The sequence below is a fragment of the Solanum tuberosum genome, unplaced genomic scaffold (assembly GCF_000226075.1).
Source record: "Solanum tuberosum cultivar DM 1-3 516 R44 unplaced genomic scaffold, SolTub_3.0 scf00062, whole genome shotgun sequence".
In the NCBI taxonomy this organism is placed as follows: Eukaryota; Viridiplantae; Streptophyta; class Magnoliopsida; order Solanales; family Solanaceae; genus Solanum; species Solanum tuberosum.
In genome coordinates, this window is record NW_006238987.1 from 1,939,998 (window position 1) to 1,955,267 (window position 15,270).

The window sequence follows — 15,270 nt, forward strand, 5'->3', positions numbered from 1 at the left end:
TATGTTTAAAATACGGTATTAAATAGTCTAGGGAGGTAATAGGTCATTATGAAAGTTTAGTATCGCAACAGCAAATCCGACCAAAGTTGGGGTATTTTTCAGACTCTTATCCCTATAATTAGGTAAAAGTGTATATATATATTGACATTTTAACACCCCTTAATCAAAATTCAAACTCCATCACTCGGATTCGAGTGAACACTCTTTCCCCTCCTACATCCGCCCCGGTGACCATCGAATATCCTAAGTTATGGGATATTTTTATCTTCTGTTTTGGGTATATTACCTCTTCGTTAATTTGGGTTTAGGCCTCGATTCACCACAACTAGTGGCGTAACAAAAGGGGAGCACGTGCGCAAATAACATCTTGGAAGACTACTCGGTCTGTCCACTTTTGAATTGGCATACCTATTAAGAAAAAAATTATTGACATAGTGAATTTACCATTTTACTCTTATTAATTATGAATTAATGAATTAAAAACTTAAGATTTTCAAAAAGTTTTACCTTTTTCAAAGTAATTAATTGAGAATATAATAGGTAAAAAGAAATTGTCCTTTCTTGATTTGTCAAAATGGACAAGTAATTAAGGACAACTAAAAAAGAAAAAATAGACAAATAATTAAGGACAGAGGGAGTATTATTTAAAACATAATTGGAAATCATAAAATATTACTAGTAATTAGCTGTTTGAAATTGAAGTAAGTTGAAATATATGATTATCAAACTTCAGACATATAGCCTATAGGCAAGAAGTTAAATTCAACTTCTAATTTAACTTTGATTTGAATTAGGGGTGTACATGGTCGGGTTGGTTTGGGTTTTTCAAATATCAAACCAAATCATTTGTGTTGGATTTTTAAATTTATAAACCAAACCAAACCAATAAAACTCGAATTTTTCAATCTCGGGTTTTTTCGGTAAAGTATTTGTACAAACATATAATTTACTTGTACTTCAAATATTTCTTTAGTCCTACCAAAATACAACTATCTAAGTGTTTCTTAAGAAAATAACACAAAATATGATATGATTAATGACACTAAAATATTCAAAATAATAATAATAATGAAATCGCGTAAAACAAAATATTGCAAATTAATAAGTCATAATAAAAATGATCATAATTTAAAAGTACTAAATCAAGCTAAAATAAGTTTAATAAGTATTAGTTACATGACTAACTATTAAAGGAATTAAAATTAGATTATGTATTTTAATTGTCTTAACCTATGTAAAACTAAAGAACAAATATTATATATTATTGTCATTCTTTTAGTGTTGAATTGATTTCCTTTTTGCATTAGTATTAATTTGATTTTGATTTAAGATTTATTATAATTACCAATATTTATGGACTATAATCTTTATTGGGTCATTAAGAATTCTAACTTTCAAACATGAAATAATATATTAAAAGATAAAAACTATGAAAATGTATAAGAAATATTTAAAAATTATATCAAAGTAAATATTTTATGTATTATTAAAAGATAAAAACTATGAAAATGTATAAGAAATATTTAAAAATTATATCAAAGTAAATATTTTTACGTATAAAATACAATTTTAAAATTTTATATATAATCTCGGGTTGGTTTGGTCTCAGATTGGTTAATTTTAGTTGAAACCAAACCAACCCAAATATAGTCGAATTTTTTTTTCAATACCAAACCAAGTCAAATCAAATCACTAGTCGGATTTTTTTCCGATTTAACTCGATTTGCGGTTTGATTCGGTTTTATACACCCCTAATTTGAATGAAGTTCTTTGAAGGTTCAGGTTTGAAGTTAGGTTTTACAAGACTCAAACTTCAAAGCCTAATTTCATATCTGAATATCTAAAGTTCGCATTAGTTTATATGTATAATTTAATACGGTAATATGACAATATTTACATCTCTATAAATCAAAGCAATATAATATGTTGATTAGTTTTGAACATATTTTTCAAATTTAGTTTTGAGCGAAACAACTCAAATACAAAATTTATCAAAATTGCCTACAAGTTAAATACTTCAGAAAAACTAGATAAATAGCACATGTAAAACCTGCTGTTGAGTACAAATCCTAATACAAAACGCTGATAATATGTAAATTAATTATGACTCTAATTATTTCCGCCAATTAATATACAAAAAATATATAAAACATATAAATTATGTATACTTCTACTAAATATACATATAATATACATAATTAGTGTATATATTTTGTATATTTGGCCATATCATATGACCTCAAGATTAATGAGCCTTGCGAGCTTTCAAGTTTTATTGTTATCGTGAACTATATACAATCGATCACATCAGATAGACATTCTTTCAATAGATGTTATTGAAAGAATCTCAAAGACCCATCAAAGTACGAATTATGATTTTCGGTTAATAGATTCCTATTCAAAATAATGAATGACCATATAAATAAGTTGATACTAACCCGTTAATTTAGAATTCAAATTCGAGATTTGGTAAATAAATTGGGCCGATTTGTTCATTAACTGGACTCTTAACTTGGGTCACAAAAGAGAGGCACAGTTCGGCCCATCTGGAAAATGCAAATTACAAAATCAGCCATTGACTCCATTAATGGCGGCTTAATCCTTCGTTGATCTCCTCTTTCTCTCTCTGCTTTTGCAGCTATGGCGTCTACAGTAACTCGCAGATTTACAACCAAACTTCTTAGAAATCCTTCATTCCTCAGAGATTCCCAAATAAACCCAAAACTCTCAACCTCCTTCAATTCGTATGTCAAATCAACTCCTTTTATCCAAAATCAGCCACCATTTTTTGGTATGGTTCAAAAGGAAATCAGTTATTCTCAGTACATGGAGAATCTCAAATTTCAAGCTCATGGATTAGCGTTGACGAATCACCAAAACCCTCTTAAGATGAACCCCAGATACTTTTCATCTAGTAATGAGGGTGGCGGAAACCCTAAAAGCCCTAGTGAGTATCCGAGTGAAAACCCTGAATTTAAGCACCAGGAGATCACAGGACCAACTGTTGAGCGTGACCTTACGCCACTTGCAAATGAGACCCGTGAAGTGCTTGAGAAAATGCTTAAGACAATGTATAGTTTGAGCAAAGCATTTGCTGTACTTGGGCTTGTTCATCTTGGTTTAGGAGCTTGGCTTACTTACAAGACTCAGTCTTCCCCAATTCCTGAGATCTCAATACAAAGTTTCTTGGCTTTTGGGTTGCCATTTTCCTTGGCATTCATGTTGAGGAGAGCGCTGAAGCCGATTTACTTCTTTAAGAAAATGGAAGAACAATCTAGGTTACAGATTTTGACTCTTACCCTCCAGTCTGCTAAGCAATTGAACTTGTTGTTTGTTCGCGCTCGAGGTGTTACTTACTCATGTGTTGCTGTTACATCACTTGGATTGATCCTTGTTGTATTCTCTAGATTGAGTAATTGATTCTCTGCTACCATTAATACATCAATATGAAGATGAATAAGAGTTGCCAATTTTGAATGTTCCAATCTTTTGATTTGAATCACGTGGTTTAAGTAGTTGCAACAAGTGTTTGATGTTGAATTTGTAAGCTAAATACTGATCAAGATTAGATTTTCTGGGGAAGTTTTAGCGAATAATGTCGAGTACAATGAAAATCTATCATACCTTTGTTTTTGCTATGTCACTGTTCCATTGATGGAGGTATTTGGTGCATTTCTGATCTTTCTATTTGAAACAGAGCTTTGTTGATTGGGAAGTTTTTCCGTTGGCCCGTGATTAAAATAGTTGCAAGAAATGTTTGATGTTGAATTTGTAAGCTGAATACTGATCAATATTAGATTTTGACAGCTTTAGCAATGACTTGATTACGAAGAAACTCTTGTCATACCTTTGTTTTTGCCATATCGTAATTCCATTGATGGAGATATTTGATCTTACAATACTGGCTGTTGTTCTAAAATCACCAGAAGTCGATGTCATGGACAAGGTGGAGAAAATTGCAGGTCAAGTAAAGAACTGTGAGTGCTTGTAAAGTAGCTTAAGCTATATTTGTATGTCAACATATATGGCACAGCATTTGCATCTTGCATGCATTGAACAATTATCTTTGCATTTGTGGCTTGCTATGTTCCTGATGAATGTAGTATATTTGAAGTTCTCAATGGAGATTGGGTTATCGTCTTATCGGGATTGAAAAAAGAACAGAGAAATCCTTCAGAACCAGTAACATTTCTGCGTAGCATAGATATTGATAAAAACGTGTTCATTTCAAGCCTGTCTTCTGGTGGAGAGTGGCGTTTTCAAGTTGTTTGTCTAAGTCTACTTTTATTTCGTTTAGAGGAGTTTGATAAATGCAATTGAACTTCGATTTCAATATACAGTCAATTTGGCTGTGCTGTGTTATGCTGCAATTTACTGATAGCTATACCATCATGCTAAATTCTATCTGTAAATATCAAAAACAGCCTCCCTAACTTGCGAGGTATAGGTAAGATTTGTGTACACACTTGACACACTACCCTCCCTTGAACCCACTCTGTGGTATTACACTGGGTATGTTATTGTAAATGTAAAATATTTTACATTATACGGAATATTATGAAATATTCTACATTATTCTGATGCCTGAATGTCTAAATTCAATGTATCTAAACATGTTGCAAGTCTTGATACGTATTAAAGATTATCCTAGAAGTGCTCGTATCAAGATTGGGCAGAGTAGTTGTGTGATGCAGCCTCTGATGTGATATAAAATTGTTTATTCTTTCTTGGTCATCAAATAAAAGTTGTTTGAATCTTATTTTTCTTGCACTATTTTTTTTCTAGCGTGTGGAGTGCGCTGTTCGTGCCTTGTATTAGTGAGAAATGTTATATCATAGTATATATCTAGCAATTTACAAATGATAAACTTAGTAGCTAAGAATTAGGGATTCGTGATCTGTTTGCTTGTTTCCTGGAAGGTGGTTGAAAATTGGTCAAAAGGTTTTAGTATTTCCAGCTTGTTCTCCTATCCTAATAAAATGTAGTACCAGTACTATTTTTAAGTCATGAAAATAAAATAAGGGAATATGTGTTAGCGTTTTGTCCTAATTTTCTTATCATAATTTAATATTTATTTTTCCTTAAAGAAAAGATAAAACATTACCATGAATGTTTTTATAGGAAAATATAATATTCTTTCATATTTAGTTTATTCTTTCCTTTTAGGAAAATGTTTTGGAGTAACTAGTCATTTTCTAGTAAGAAAAGGTTTTAGGACTCTATAAATATATGTTTGTTTCTTCTAACACAATAACATCCACAATGTAGTCGTTTAAGAGTTTTGTTTATGAGGAGATTTATTCTCTCTAAAGTTTCAATGTTTTTCTTTATATTAGTTTTAATTTGATATAATAATATTTTGATTTTTACTATAAGTTTTTGTTATCTGATTTATTAACTATATGATTTGTAAATTATAAACTTCCGCATGACTCCCCAATTCACCTTCAGAACCCAACAGAATAAAGTATCTGCAAAACAGCACATGTGACACATTTTCGTTAGCTGCCAGCATTTAAAGGGGATCATATACACTTTGAGCTTCTCTCGTCATTTTGTGAGAAATAATAGCAAAACAATCAATATTTGTGACATCGGATTCCAATCAACTTATTTGTTCTATGAGAAAAGACATAAAGTCACCATTAAAATTGTCCCGAATTTGCATAAAGACATCTTAATTTTGGAAGTGTCTTGTCACCCCACAAAACTTTTTAATATCTATTCGAACCCAACAATATGCGCCGGTGGAAAATAACAAGTTAAATGTAAGGTGCGTGAACAATAATGTTGCCAAAAAGTTTATGCAAAATGTGCTTTTTTGAAGACACTGTTTGAAAGAGTTTTTTTTCAAGTTAAAGTTCTTCCATTCACAAAAGCATTATTGACTTAACTACAAAAACAAATTCTATTCTTGAAAGCATTTTGGTGGGGGTTAAGACAAAACTGATTACAGTGGGACGGCATTTCTTGGCCATGTACAAAGAGACAACATTCTTCTGGGGACATAAAAGATTAGATATTCAGCAAGTGAATCGATAAATCACACACTTGAAGACAAGAACAAATGCATGTCCGACTCTTTAGAAAGTATACAAATGTTAAAAAAGTGAACTATAAAGCTAACGATAAACGTGAAGAACGACACCAACTTTGTTGTGCCGTCTAGGAATATGCATCAATTGAGTTTTTTCTATTCATCTTACCGTTTAATAACTCATAATCAATTCTTAGTATGAAACTTAATGGGATTCTTAAGAGCTCCATGTCTAGTGGAAAATGCAAAAAAGAACAAGGAAATTTTGGTAAAACATAAAAAGGTTTCTAGTAAAATGCAGCAGCAGGTCCAATCACAATTTTAAAAACTCAAATTTTCAAATTTCAACTTCAAAATCTATGGCCAAACGCAAATTGGATGCAACAATTTCAAAATATATGGCCAAACGCAAGTTGGATGCAACAATTCTACTACATCAATGTACTGATAATAAGTTTAGCAAAATTTTCAATGTATATATATATACAAAAGAATGTTTTTTTACCTTATTTACACGAGATTCAATTGGAACCACTAACTAGCCATTAATCTGAAATAGAGTCATGGTGCGAGATTTCCTCGATACCGTATTATACGTGACAAGTTAGTATTAACAGTAGTCCGGCACAAAGGGCACGTCTCGTTATCTTCTAACCAAGGACGAACACAACCAACATGAAATCCATGGCAACAAGGATGAAGAATCGCACAAATTTCCCCTATTTTAATTTCCGCAATACAAATCGAACAATCACTGTTTTTCACTACTTCATCGCAAATACCAATCGCTACTTCACCGGCTCTATTTTCCGGCGGACATGTGGTGGTTCCATCGGCGGGATTATTCGATTCATCGGCGCAGCAAACGAATTTTTTCTTCAAAATGATGATAAATGGAACAAGTAAAATGGCAAAAGTGATGAGGAAGATATAACTTCCATTGATATTTGGCATCGATTTGAAGATTATGGAAGAAGACAAATCATCAATGGATCATTTGTTAGACTTTCCTTTTTATTTATTTCTTAATAAATTATTATGAAAAAAGTGATAAATAATTAATTATTTTTTGTTGACGTGGAGTGGGTCAGGTGACTCAGGTCTTACGTAATATGGAGAAGAAACGGTCCAATTTGCCAATTTGGCTAAATTCAAAAGTCGGTCCTATACCATTTCTTTATACTCCCTCTGTCCCAATTTATATGACTTACTTTCCTTTTTAGTCAGTCCCAAAAAGAATGACACATTTCTATTTTAAGTAACAATTTGCCTATAAAATGTCTTTTTTACCCTTAATGAAATGATTTACAACCACACAAATTTCTATCATTCATTTTGGACCACAAGTTTTAAAAGTCTTTCCATTTTTCTTAAAGTTTGTGCCAAATCAAAGTACATCATATAAAATGGGACGGAGGGAGTAATATATATGAGTTCAGATTTTTAATGTATCTAGTTGTTTTTGTTTCTTAAATTAATGTAAAATGCTTTCGTTTGAATATTATGATACATTACAATTTTATCATGTACAATATATAGTGTTCAAATTACTAAATTATCTTACGGCTATTGTTGCGATACATTAACTAGATTTTTAGTGTATCTGGTTAATTTTATTTCTTAATTTTTATAATTTTTTTGTTATTCTCTCTTCATTTGTTTTTTCTTTAACAAATTGAAAGTTCATATTAATTTAATTTTTGGGAAATCGATAATTACTGCTCTTTGAATACGCACATGATAATTTATTTTTATATAATAACTTGTAAATCACATTAAAAATATATAATCGCTTTGGACTCGAGTGAGAAGACCTTGTCGGGAGAATGATCCATAAACTCTCTTTATTTAACAAATGGAAAGATTCATGTTAACTTTTTTTTTTTTAAAACCTTTAGAAATTAATCGATAATCGAAATTCTTCAAATGTACATTGGGTATATTCGTTTTTTTCGCAATAACTTGTAAATTACTTAGGAAACATAAACAGAACTAGACAAATTTAGTGTAACAAGTTCGATTGAGAATTGATCCATATTCTCTCTTACAGGGCTACGTGGCACAAACTCAGTGATTCTTACGGATATATATACCATCAAAAATATATATGACTTTCTCTATTTTATATTAATTGGATTTGTGAGGCAATGCACACATATTAAGAAAAGCATTCAAAGACATAATTTTCACTATTACCCTTTGTGAAATCATAAATATAACTTTGTAAGTGTAATTCATCTCCTAAAAAATGTAGTATAAAACTTCAATAAATGAATAGACAAATATGGAAAAAATATATCAAACATCCATCTTGAATTTAAACAATCAATTATTTTGAACAATGAAAAAACTCTCAAAAATTCATATAGAGACGATCAGACGGAATACTTATTTATCTCAATTTATATAATTGACTAGTACATATTCCCTCCGTCCATATTTAGTTGTCATATTTCCTTTTCGAAAGTCAATTTGACTAATTATTAAAATTAAATTAAATTACACTAATTCGATATGTTTTTTATAAAAAAATATATGAAAAGTACTATAAATTGCATTTTTTACATACCAATATAATAAAAAAATTTATATTATAACATGTTAATCAAAGTTTTTATCAATTCTAAAAAAACATGAAAACTAAAAGTGGACGAGTGATTAAAGTATTTATATAAGTGTTCTCACTATCCAATTTAATAGGCTCCTCTCTCTCTCTCGCTGCCCCCTCTCTCTTTCTCTCTCTATCTAGATTTTCTCAGTGGATTGGTTCTCTGAGAGAGAGGGCGTTAATCTCGGTGCTCCAAAATCCGTATCCATACTGTTCCTTCGTTTGCAGGTATTTTTTCTTCTTTTTATCCCTCTGGGTATCTTCAAATCGCTAAGCTTATTGTACTGATTTGCTTCTGTTACTCTTTTTTTTCTTGTTGCTATTTCTACTCTTTAGTGAAACAATCTGCACTTACCCTATTGTTTTAGTCTTGCTTGATTTCTGGGGTTTTTGAGAATTTAGTATGAAGGAATACGGTAGATTAATTGGGATTTTTCTTGATTGTTCATTTGATTTGTCGAAAAAAAAGTAAAATGAACAGTAAAGAAGTTGCATTAGAACCGTTCACGAATATTCAGGACGGTTTTTGGTGAAACAATCTGCACTTTTCTATTGTTTTTGGTGAAACCGTTCACAAATATTCAGATCCCTTTCTGTAAGCCCCCTAAAGAACCCAAAATGGACCCTTCATCGTTTTTGTTCATGATATCCTAACTTCTAGTTTGTGTGCTTAAATCTTGGAATTGAAGTCTTGAGTGTTCTTGTCATCGATTCTGTGCATTTTTCGAAAGTGGTTTGTTAATTTTTTTATGTAGAATCCACCAACTTTCGCTTTCAATGTTTGTCAGCAGTATGATCAAGTGAATTTTCTTGTTATGACTGATTCTTGATAACTGATTTGAACTGTTATAACACAGTGTTAATAGCTTTGTGTTGCTTCTTACTCCAGGCACATTCCCTAATTAGTTGAATATTTCCTACCAAAGCAAGGTTTCCTCTTATCCTTTGAAATGTTCAGGCTTAAGAAGTTGCCCTTGCATAGGAATGCTAGGAATCACTCTGTGAATCCTGGATCTGGTGGTTATTCAAGTTCAAATCCTTTTGATTCTGACAATGAATCTGACAACAAGGAAACTATAAAACCTGCTCGGAGAACTTCGTCAGAGCCTTCTCTAATTACCCCACATTTGAGTACAAACCCTTTTGATGATGATGATGATATTAAACGGACTCATTCATCTGCTTACTCCGCGACTTCAACAGAAAGAAATAGATTCAAGAATGAGTTCAGGGACTCTGGAGGATTTGAAAACCAAACTGTACAGGAGTTGGAAAACTATGCAGTACACAAGGCTGAAGAGACAACGAAGACTGTTAACAATTGCCTGAGGATTGCAGAAGACATTAGACAAGATGCAACAAAAACTGTTATCGCCTTACATCAGCAGGGTGAACAAATTACAAGAACCCACCTAACTGCAGCTGACATTGAACACGACCTTAGCAGAGTATGGTTTTAAAGTCTATTACATTTGTAGTTTGCAAAAGAAGAACTTGTTGTGGATTAGCATTACCCGTTATATCATCATGGACTACCAGTACCCATCAGTCATTCTTGTTTTTGCAATTTTCATTCTTCAGTCATTTCATTGAATGGTTCATAACATTGTTGAAATTAATGCGGAATGATAGGTTATTTCCTTGTTCATTTGAGATGAAACTTTATATAGTCTTTAGCAGGGCATATAAATTTTGTTTTAACTTATATAATGCATACATAACTAGTCTGCTTCAACCCATTCCACCTCCTTAACCTACATTTGACTCATAACTACAAAATTCTTTGTTAACATTTCTTGATCTGGAAGATTTTATGTCTGTTATTTCCTTCCACCATTGTGCTTATCATCTGGTAACTAAAGCTTCAAATTTACTTACAGGGTGAAAAACTTTTGGGAACTCTTGGTAGCTATTTTTCTAAGACTTGGAAGTCTAAGAAGATACGCTCAATTACAGGGCCAGTAATTACTAGAGGTAACTCATCAGATTTTATTCTTGCACATTAAATATGCTTTGGTGTTTGTGAGCAGGGAAAAGAAAAAAACTAACAGGGCATTAAGATATAGAAAGCATAAAAAAATATGGGGAGGTTGTGGCTATTGAGTAAACTGCTGATTATCTTTTGTTGTGGCAGATGATCCAATTCAAAGAAGGGGTAACCACCTGGAGCAGAGAGAAAAGTTGGGGTTGAGCTCTGCACCTAAGGAACGCTCAAGTTCACGAACACCACCTCAGGAACCTACTAATGCACTGCAGAAAGTTGAGGTACATACAATGTTACTTGAAAAAACAGAGATCGGCATTAAGATCTCCTTTATATAAATGGTTCAGAGAATTGATACTGGCTTTAAGCCGTTGCATGATAGGAAGATAAACTTTGGGTCAATATAGTGACTGGCATTAAGAACTCCTTTATATATTTGGTTCAGAGGTTGATATTGGCTCTAGGCTGTTGCATGATAGGAAGATAAACTTGCTCTTACTAATGCTTCCAAGACTTAGAAAACAAGTTGATCGAGTCTATCAACTGGCTCGTTTTGCTTATGAAGTAAGGTTAGCAATCTCTGAAGCTCAGTCACCTCTCAATCCTGGAAATTCCTCCTGAATCTCAAATCCCAAAAAGTCCCAACCCCTAGTGTCCCCCTAACCTGTTGAACAATCCATTCCCTTTGGCAAGCGACCCTAAACAAAATAGGGATTTAAGTTCCCCTTTATTTGAATGAGGAAAGCAAATTAGTTTGATAGTACCATAATTCATGGATAATTTGACTTGTAATTGTGCACTTTGCAAAGTCTAGATGTAAAAGCTTAGAATTTGCGAAATACTGAACGATGGGGGTGGTGGTCGGAGAAAGCTACACCACACCACGTATGACCAATTGGAATCAACATTGTCTTTTGTTGCATGGCTGCTGACTTAGCAGCAGTTGGTTTGTTATAGGTTTAGGATTTGGAGACCATTTTCTATTTTCCTATCTATGGGAATGTCCTCATTCTAACTTTTTTGGATGAGTCAAATTTTTTTCTTGAGTCAAAGGTCTATATGAAACAGCCTCCCTACCCCACAAAGGTAGGGGCTAGGTTTGCGTACACCTCACCCTCTCCAAACCCCACTTGTGGGACAACCTGGTTGGAGGTGAGGGGTGCTTACCATCCAAGCAACTTGGTGACTTGAACCCACAACCTTAAGGTTGGAGGTGAGGGGTGCTTACCATCCAAGCAACTCCCTTTTATCAATACTGGGTATGTTGTTGTTGACTTTATTTCTAGTGACTTCATTCTTAGAGAACTTGTTTCTTGAGTTGGAAATCCTGGTAATATTTCTTTTGGATACAAATTCCAGATTCTGAAGTAGAATAATGTTTGATGATTTATAGAAACCCTACTGCTTTCTTGCTTCAACTCTCGGCTAAATTATAAGGAATTAGAGGAGAAGGGAAGGTTACATTTGATAGAGGACTACATGGTTCATGGGCTATATCTCCACCTTTTTTTCCGGGGTGTTGGGAAAGAGTGTTCTATTCGTGTTTCCTTGTGGAATGAAAGAGCGGGTCTGATTGGAGGGGTAGAGAAAGAAGTGAATGTGAGTTGGACAATGGAGAGTGTCACTCTTGCATCTTATTAAGCTACAAAAGAACCTCTTTTGTCAACACATTAAGGGAAAGCAATGGAAACAACTCTAATCATTTTGAAAATTTGACAGGTTGAGCACGCGAAGCAAGATGACGCATTATCAGATCTCAGTAACCTGTTGGGAGAGCTCAAACATATGGCTATTGACATGGGGTCTGAAATCGAGAGGTTAGTATTCAAGATAGTGAAATCTTATTTTAAAAGGATCATCAGCATCCTTGCTCTTTTCCCCTACTCCTTTCCTCTTCTTATTGTACTTTCATGTACTGTGTTATTCCTCTAACCACTTCTAAGAATTTCTGCGTATGTTGTTGGATATTGTAGGCAGAACAAATCCCTGGATCATTTTCAAGATGATGTAGATGAGCTCAATTTCCGAGTTAAAGGTGCCAACCAGCGTGGTCGCCGCTTACTTGGAAAATAACCTAGCACTTATCTCATGTATTAGCACTAGATATTAACGTGCTCATGCTTTTTCTTCATAATGCCATTTTTTCATCTGTTACTTCTGATTTTTTTGTACACGGATGACATCAGATCGAGTTAATCAATTAATTTCCTGGTAATCGGGTTGCAGATCAACAAATTGCTGAAATTTACTTGCTTTTACTTTCTCATTTTTCCATTTTGCAAGCGTATTATACATTCCTTGCACCGTTTTTACCATTTTTTTGGACGTGTTCTGGACAAGAGGAAGTTTATTTGCCCAGAGTAGCCACCAAAATCTTTGACGTTGCAACATACTTAGACACAGTACAATAAAAAGCGCTTATTTCCACGATACGATGACAAATGGTGACATATCTGAACACACTGAACTTTGAAGAGCAGAACTGGGAAATACTCTTTTGTTACTTTCCCAGATCAAATGTCACAAGATTCAAAGAAATCCCACATAAATCAGCTTTCACGGGATCCAGTTCATGCACACACAAGATATAACGCAACGAAAATACCATTAACAGGCACAAGCTGGAAAGGAAAAAACATTTTTTCATATAAAGAGTGCCTTTATAGCTTTTGTTTATGCAGCAATAACTCTAAAGCCATTGTTATAAAAGTCTTTGCGTGATCATGGTCAAAATGATGTATCCTCAGCAAAGTAACATACACACAAGGCAGACTGTAACTTCAGTTAGTGGGTATATAGATATCTGTCAACATCTTGAGCATAAATTGGTAAGATAAGCTGGTTTGAGCCCTTCACATCAGTTTTGAAAACAATAATCAGAAAAGACATTCGGCTAAGAAGAGAACTAAACAAAGGCAAAGGATTAGAGAGTTGAGACTTCCCTTCTGCAGTTCCCTTAAGCAAAGGGAAACAGGAGACTGAAAGCTTGAGAAGGAGCATGAAAAAAGGAAGTACACTCAGCCCCAAAAAAAGGAGGGAAAGGGAAGCATATCTAATCCTAACTTTCTGGTCAGCATAATATCAATTGAGAAAGATAGAGATATTGTAACCTTCTGTGTGTTTTGGTTTCTTTCCGAAAGTTGTTGAAAGTAGCCTTCCCCTTTCAATTGCTATTCTTCCAACATCTTTAATCCAAGTGAGGACTTACATATAGTGTCCTATCACAGAAAGATAACTCCACACGAAAAAACTGAGTTCACCTTTGGTTCAATTCTTCAAGGGTACTGATACTCGAAAACCTCAACAGCATTATCCCAAACTAGAATTTCTAGGTTCAAGTACTTCTTACAGCTACCCTCAGTGGTTTGTTAAAGCTGCTAAAGGTTACAGTAGTTTGCCTTCAGTCATCAAGGCAAAGTCTTTTTACTATTGTCCATGTAGTTTCCTGATCCCGCATAATTCATAATATCAAAAGTAACAAACTTTTGCAGAACACACTGCAAAATCCTACAATGCTTATACAACAAACAAGTGCAACATCAGCTAAAACTGAATCAAGGTACTCCCACAGTCACAATCAATAATCTAAAGAATTTAACCAAATCAACGTACACAAGCATTCTAGAAACCAAGACTTATGGTAGATCGCCAGCCAACAATGCATAAGGCACAGTCCAGCAACCAGCCAATCACCGGGCACATGAAAACAACAATCTCTAATCTATCTACCAAATATTGTTTATCAAATTGTGCTAAGCTAACAAAAGCATTCACTGGGCACATGAAAATAACAATCTCTAATCTATCTACCAAATATTGTCTATCGAAAACATTCAATTCAACTCAAAACAAGGTTGGAGCTTTATGAAAAATCGATTCTTTCAAATACATAACCCAGGAATATCAGTTAAAGAACATCAACAATACAGGGCAGTGACATTCATCACAATTAACGTTTAATTGTACAAAAAAGAACCAAAACCCTAGGGTTTCAACAAAACACCATTCATAACTCAAGGGATTCAAATCCATCATTGCTGAACTATTCAACGTTCACAAAATTATTCTATTGTTCTAATTTTAAAAAAAAAGGATTAAAAATGAGCGAAAATTCAATGGTGTTACTGGTTCAATTCCATAACGCTTTTGACCTTGGGTGCGTAAAGGGAGTAAACTACGGCCTGTCTCTTGGCAACCTCGAGCTGGGACCTACCATCGGAGAAAGCAGCGGTGACCTTAGATGGATCTGAGAGGTCTTTGTTCTGGCGAAACCCATCGATTGTTCGGCGCTTAGTGTATTCCCTAACGTTGTAATCAGGAAACTCACGCGCCGTCCGTAGAAGCGACCGGAAAAGAGTAAGGACTTCCACGCGTGACGGCGACGCCATTTTTCCTTTAGAAACAAAAACGCCGAGAGGTTTTCCGATTCAGGCGAACGATTGTGTGAAGAGGCGCTGAGGTTTATCTAGAAATCTGGGGTTTTAAGAGCAAAAAAGAAAAATATTTTCAATATTCCACCTTTGGTCCCTTAAATATCGACAATCATTTTTTGTGTTTTTTTTTTTGTAGTAATTTTTTGTGCTACAATATGACACTTCCCCCTAATTATTTTTAAGTAGGAAAAAAGTCAAAAATACCCTT

General features: G+C 33.7%; 3 protein-coding genes across 3 annotated transcripts; 2 read left to right on the forward strand and 1 right to left on the reverse strand.

The window, feature by feature from the left end:
• Positions 1-2,574: 2,574 nt before the first annotated feature.
• On the forward strand, positions 2,575-3,672 carry LOC102601359 (uncharacterized). The gene has a single exon (XM_006345097.2). The coding sequence runs from the start codon at positions 2,641-2,643 to the stop codon at positions 3,418-3,420; it is 780 nt and encodes a 259-aa protein (XP_006345159.1). The 5' UTR covers positions 2,575-2,640; the 3' UTR covers positions 3,421-3,672.
• A 5,076-nt stretch (positions 3,673-8,748) lies between these two features.
• LOC102601696 (SNAP25 homologous protein SNAP33-like) lies at positions 8,749-12,844 on the forward strand. The gene is made up of 6 exons (XM_006345098.1): positions 8,749-8,873; positions 9,535-10,093; positions 10,526-10,619; positions 10,780-10,910; positions 12,349-12,446; positions 12,603-12,844. The coding sequence occupies exons 2-6, from the start codon at positions 9,596-9,598 to the stop codon at positions 12,700-12,702; spliced, it is 921 nt and encodes a 306-aa protein (XP_006345160.1). The 5' UTR covers positions 8,749-8,873; positions 9,535-9,595; the 3' UTR covers positions 12,703-12,844.
• A 1,817-nt stretch (positions 12,845-14,661) lies between these two features.
• LOC102602025 (LYR motif-containing protein 4) lies at positions 14,662-15,131 on the reverse strand. Its single transcript, XM_006345099.2, has one exon. The coding sequence runs from the start codon at positions 15,015-15,017 to the stop codon at positions 14,751-14,753; it is 267 nt and encodes an 88-aa protein (XP_006345161.1). The 5' UTR covers positions 15,018-15,131; the 3' UTR covers positions 14,662-14,750.
• Positions 15,132-15,270: the final 139 nt, after the last annotated feature.

What these genes read in the sequence shown, in the direction of transcription:
- LOC102601696 (XM_006345098.1), top strand. Translation starts at nt 9,596, where the DNA reads ATGTTCAGGCTTAAGAAGTTGCCCTTGCATAGGAATGCTAGGAATCAC. An exon ending in AGGGCCAGTAATTACTAGAG is followed by an intron (nt 10,620 to 10,779) that starts GTAACTCATCAG and finishes TTGTTGTGGCAG; the next exon opens with ATGATCCAATTCAAAGAAGG. An exon ending in ATGGGGTCTGAAATCGAGAG is followed by an intron (nt 12,447 to 12,602) that starts GTTAGTATTCAA and finishes TGGATATTGTAG; the next exon opens with GCAGAACAAATCCCTGGATC.
- LOC102601359 (XM_006345097.2), top strand. Translation starts at nt 2,641, where the DNA reads ATGGCGTCTACAGTAACTCGCAGATTTACAACCAAACTTCTTAGAAAT.
- LOC102602025 (XM_006345099.2), bottom strand. Translation starts at nt 15,017, where the DNA reads ATGGCGTCGCCGTCACGCGTGGAAGTCCTTACTCTTTTCCGGTCGCTT.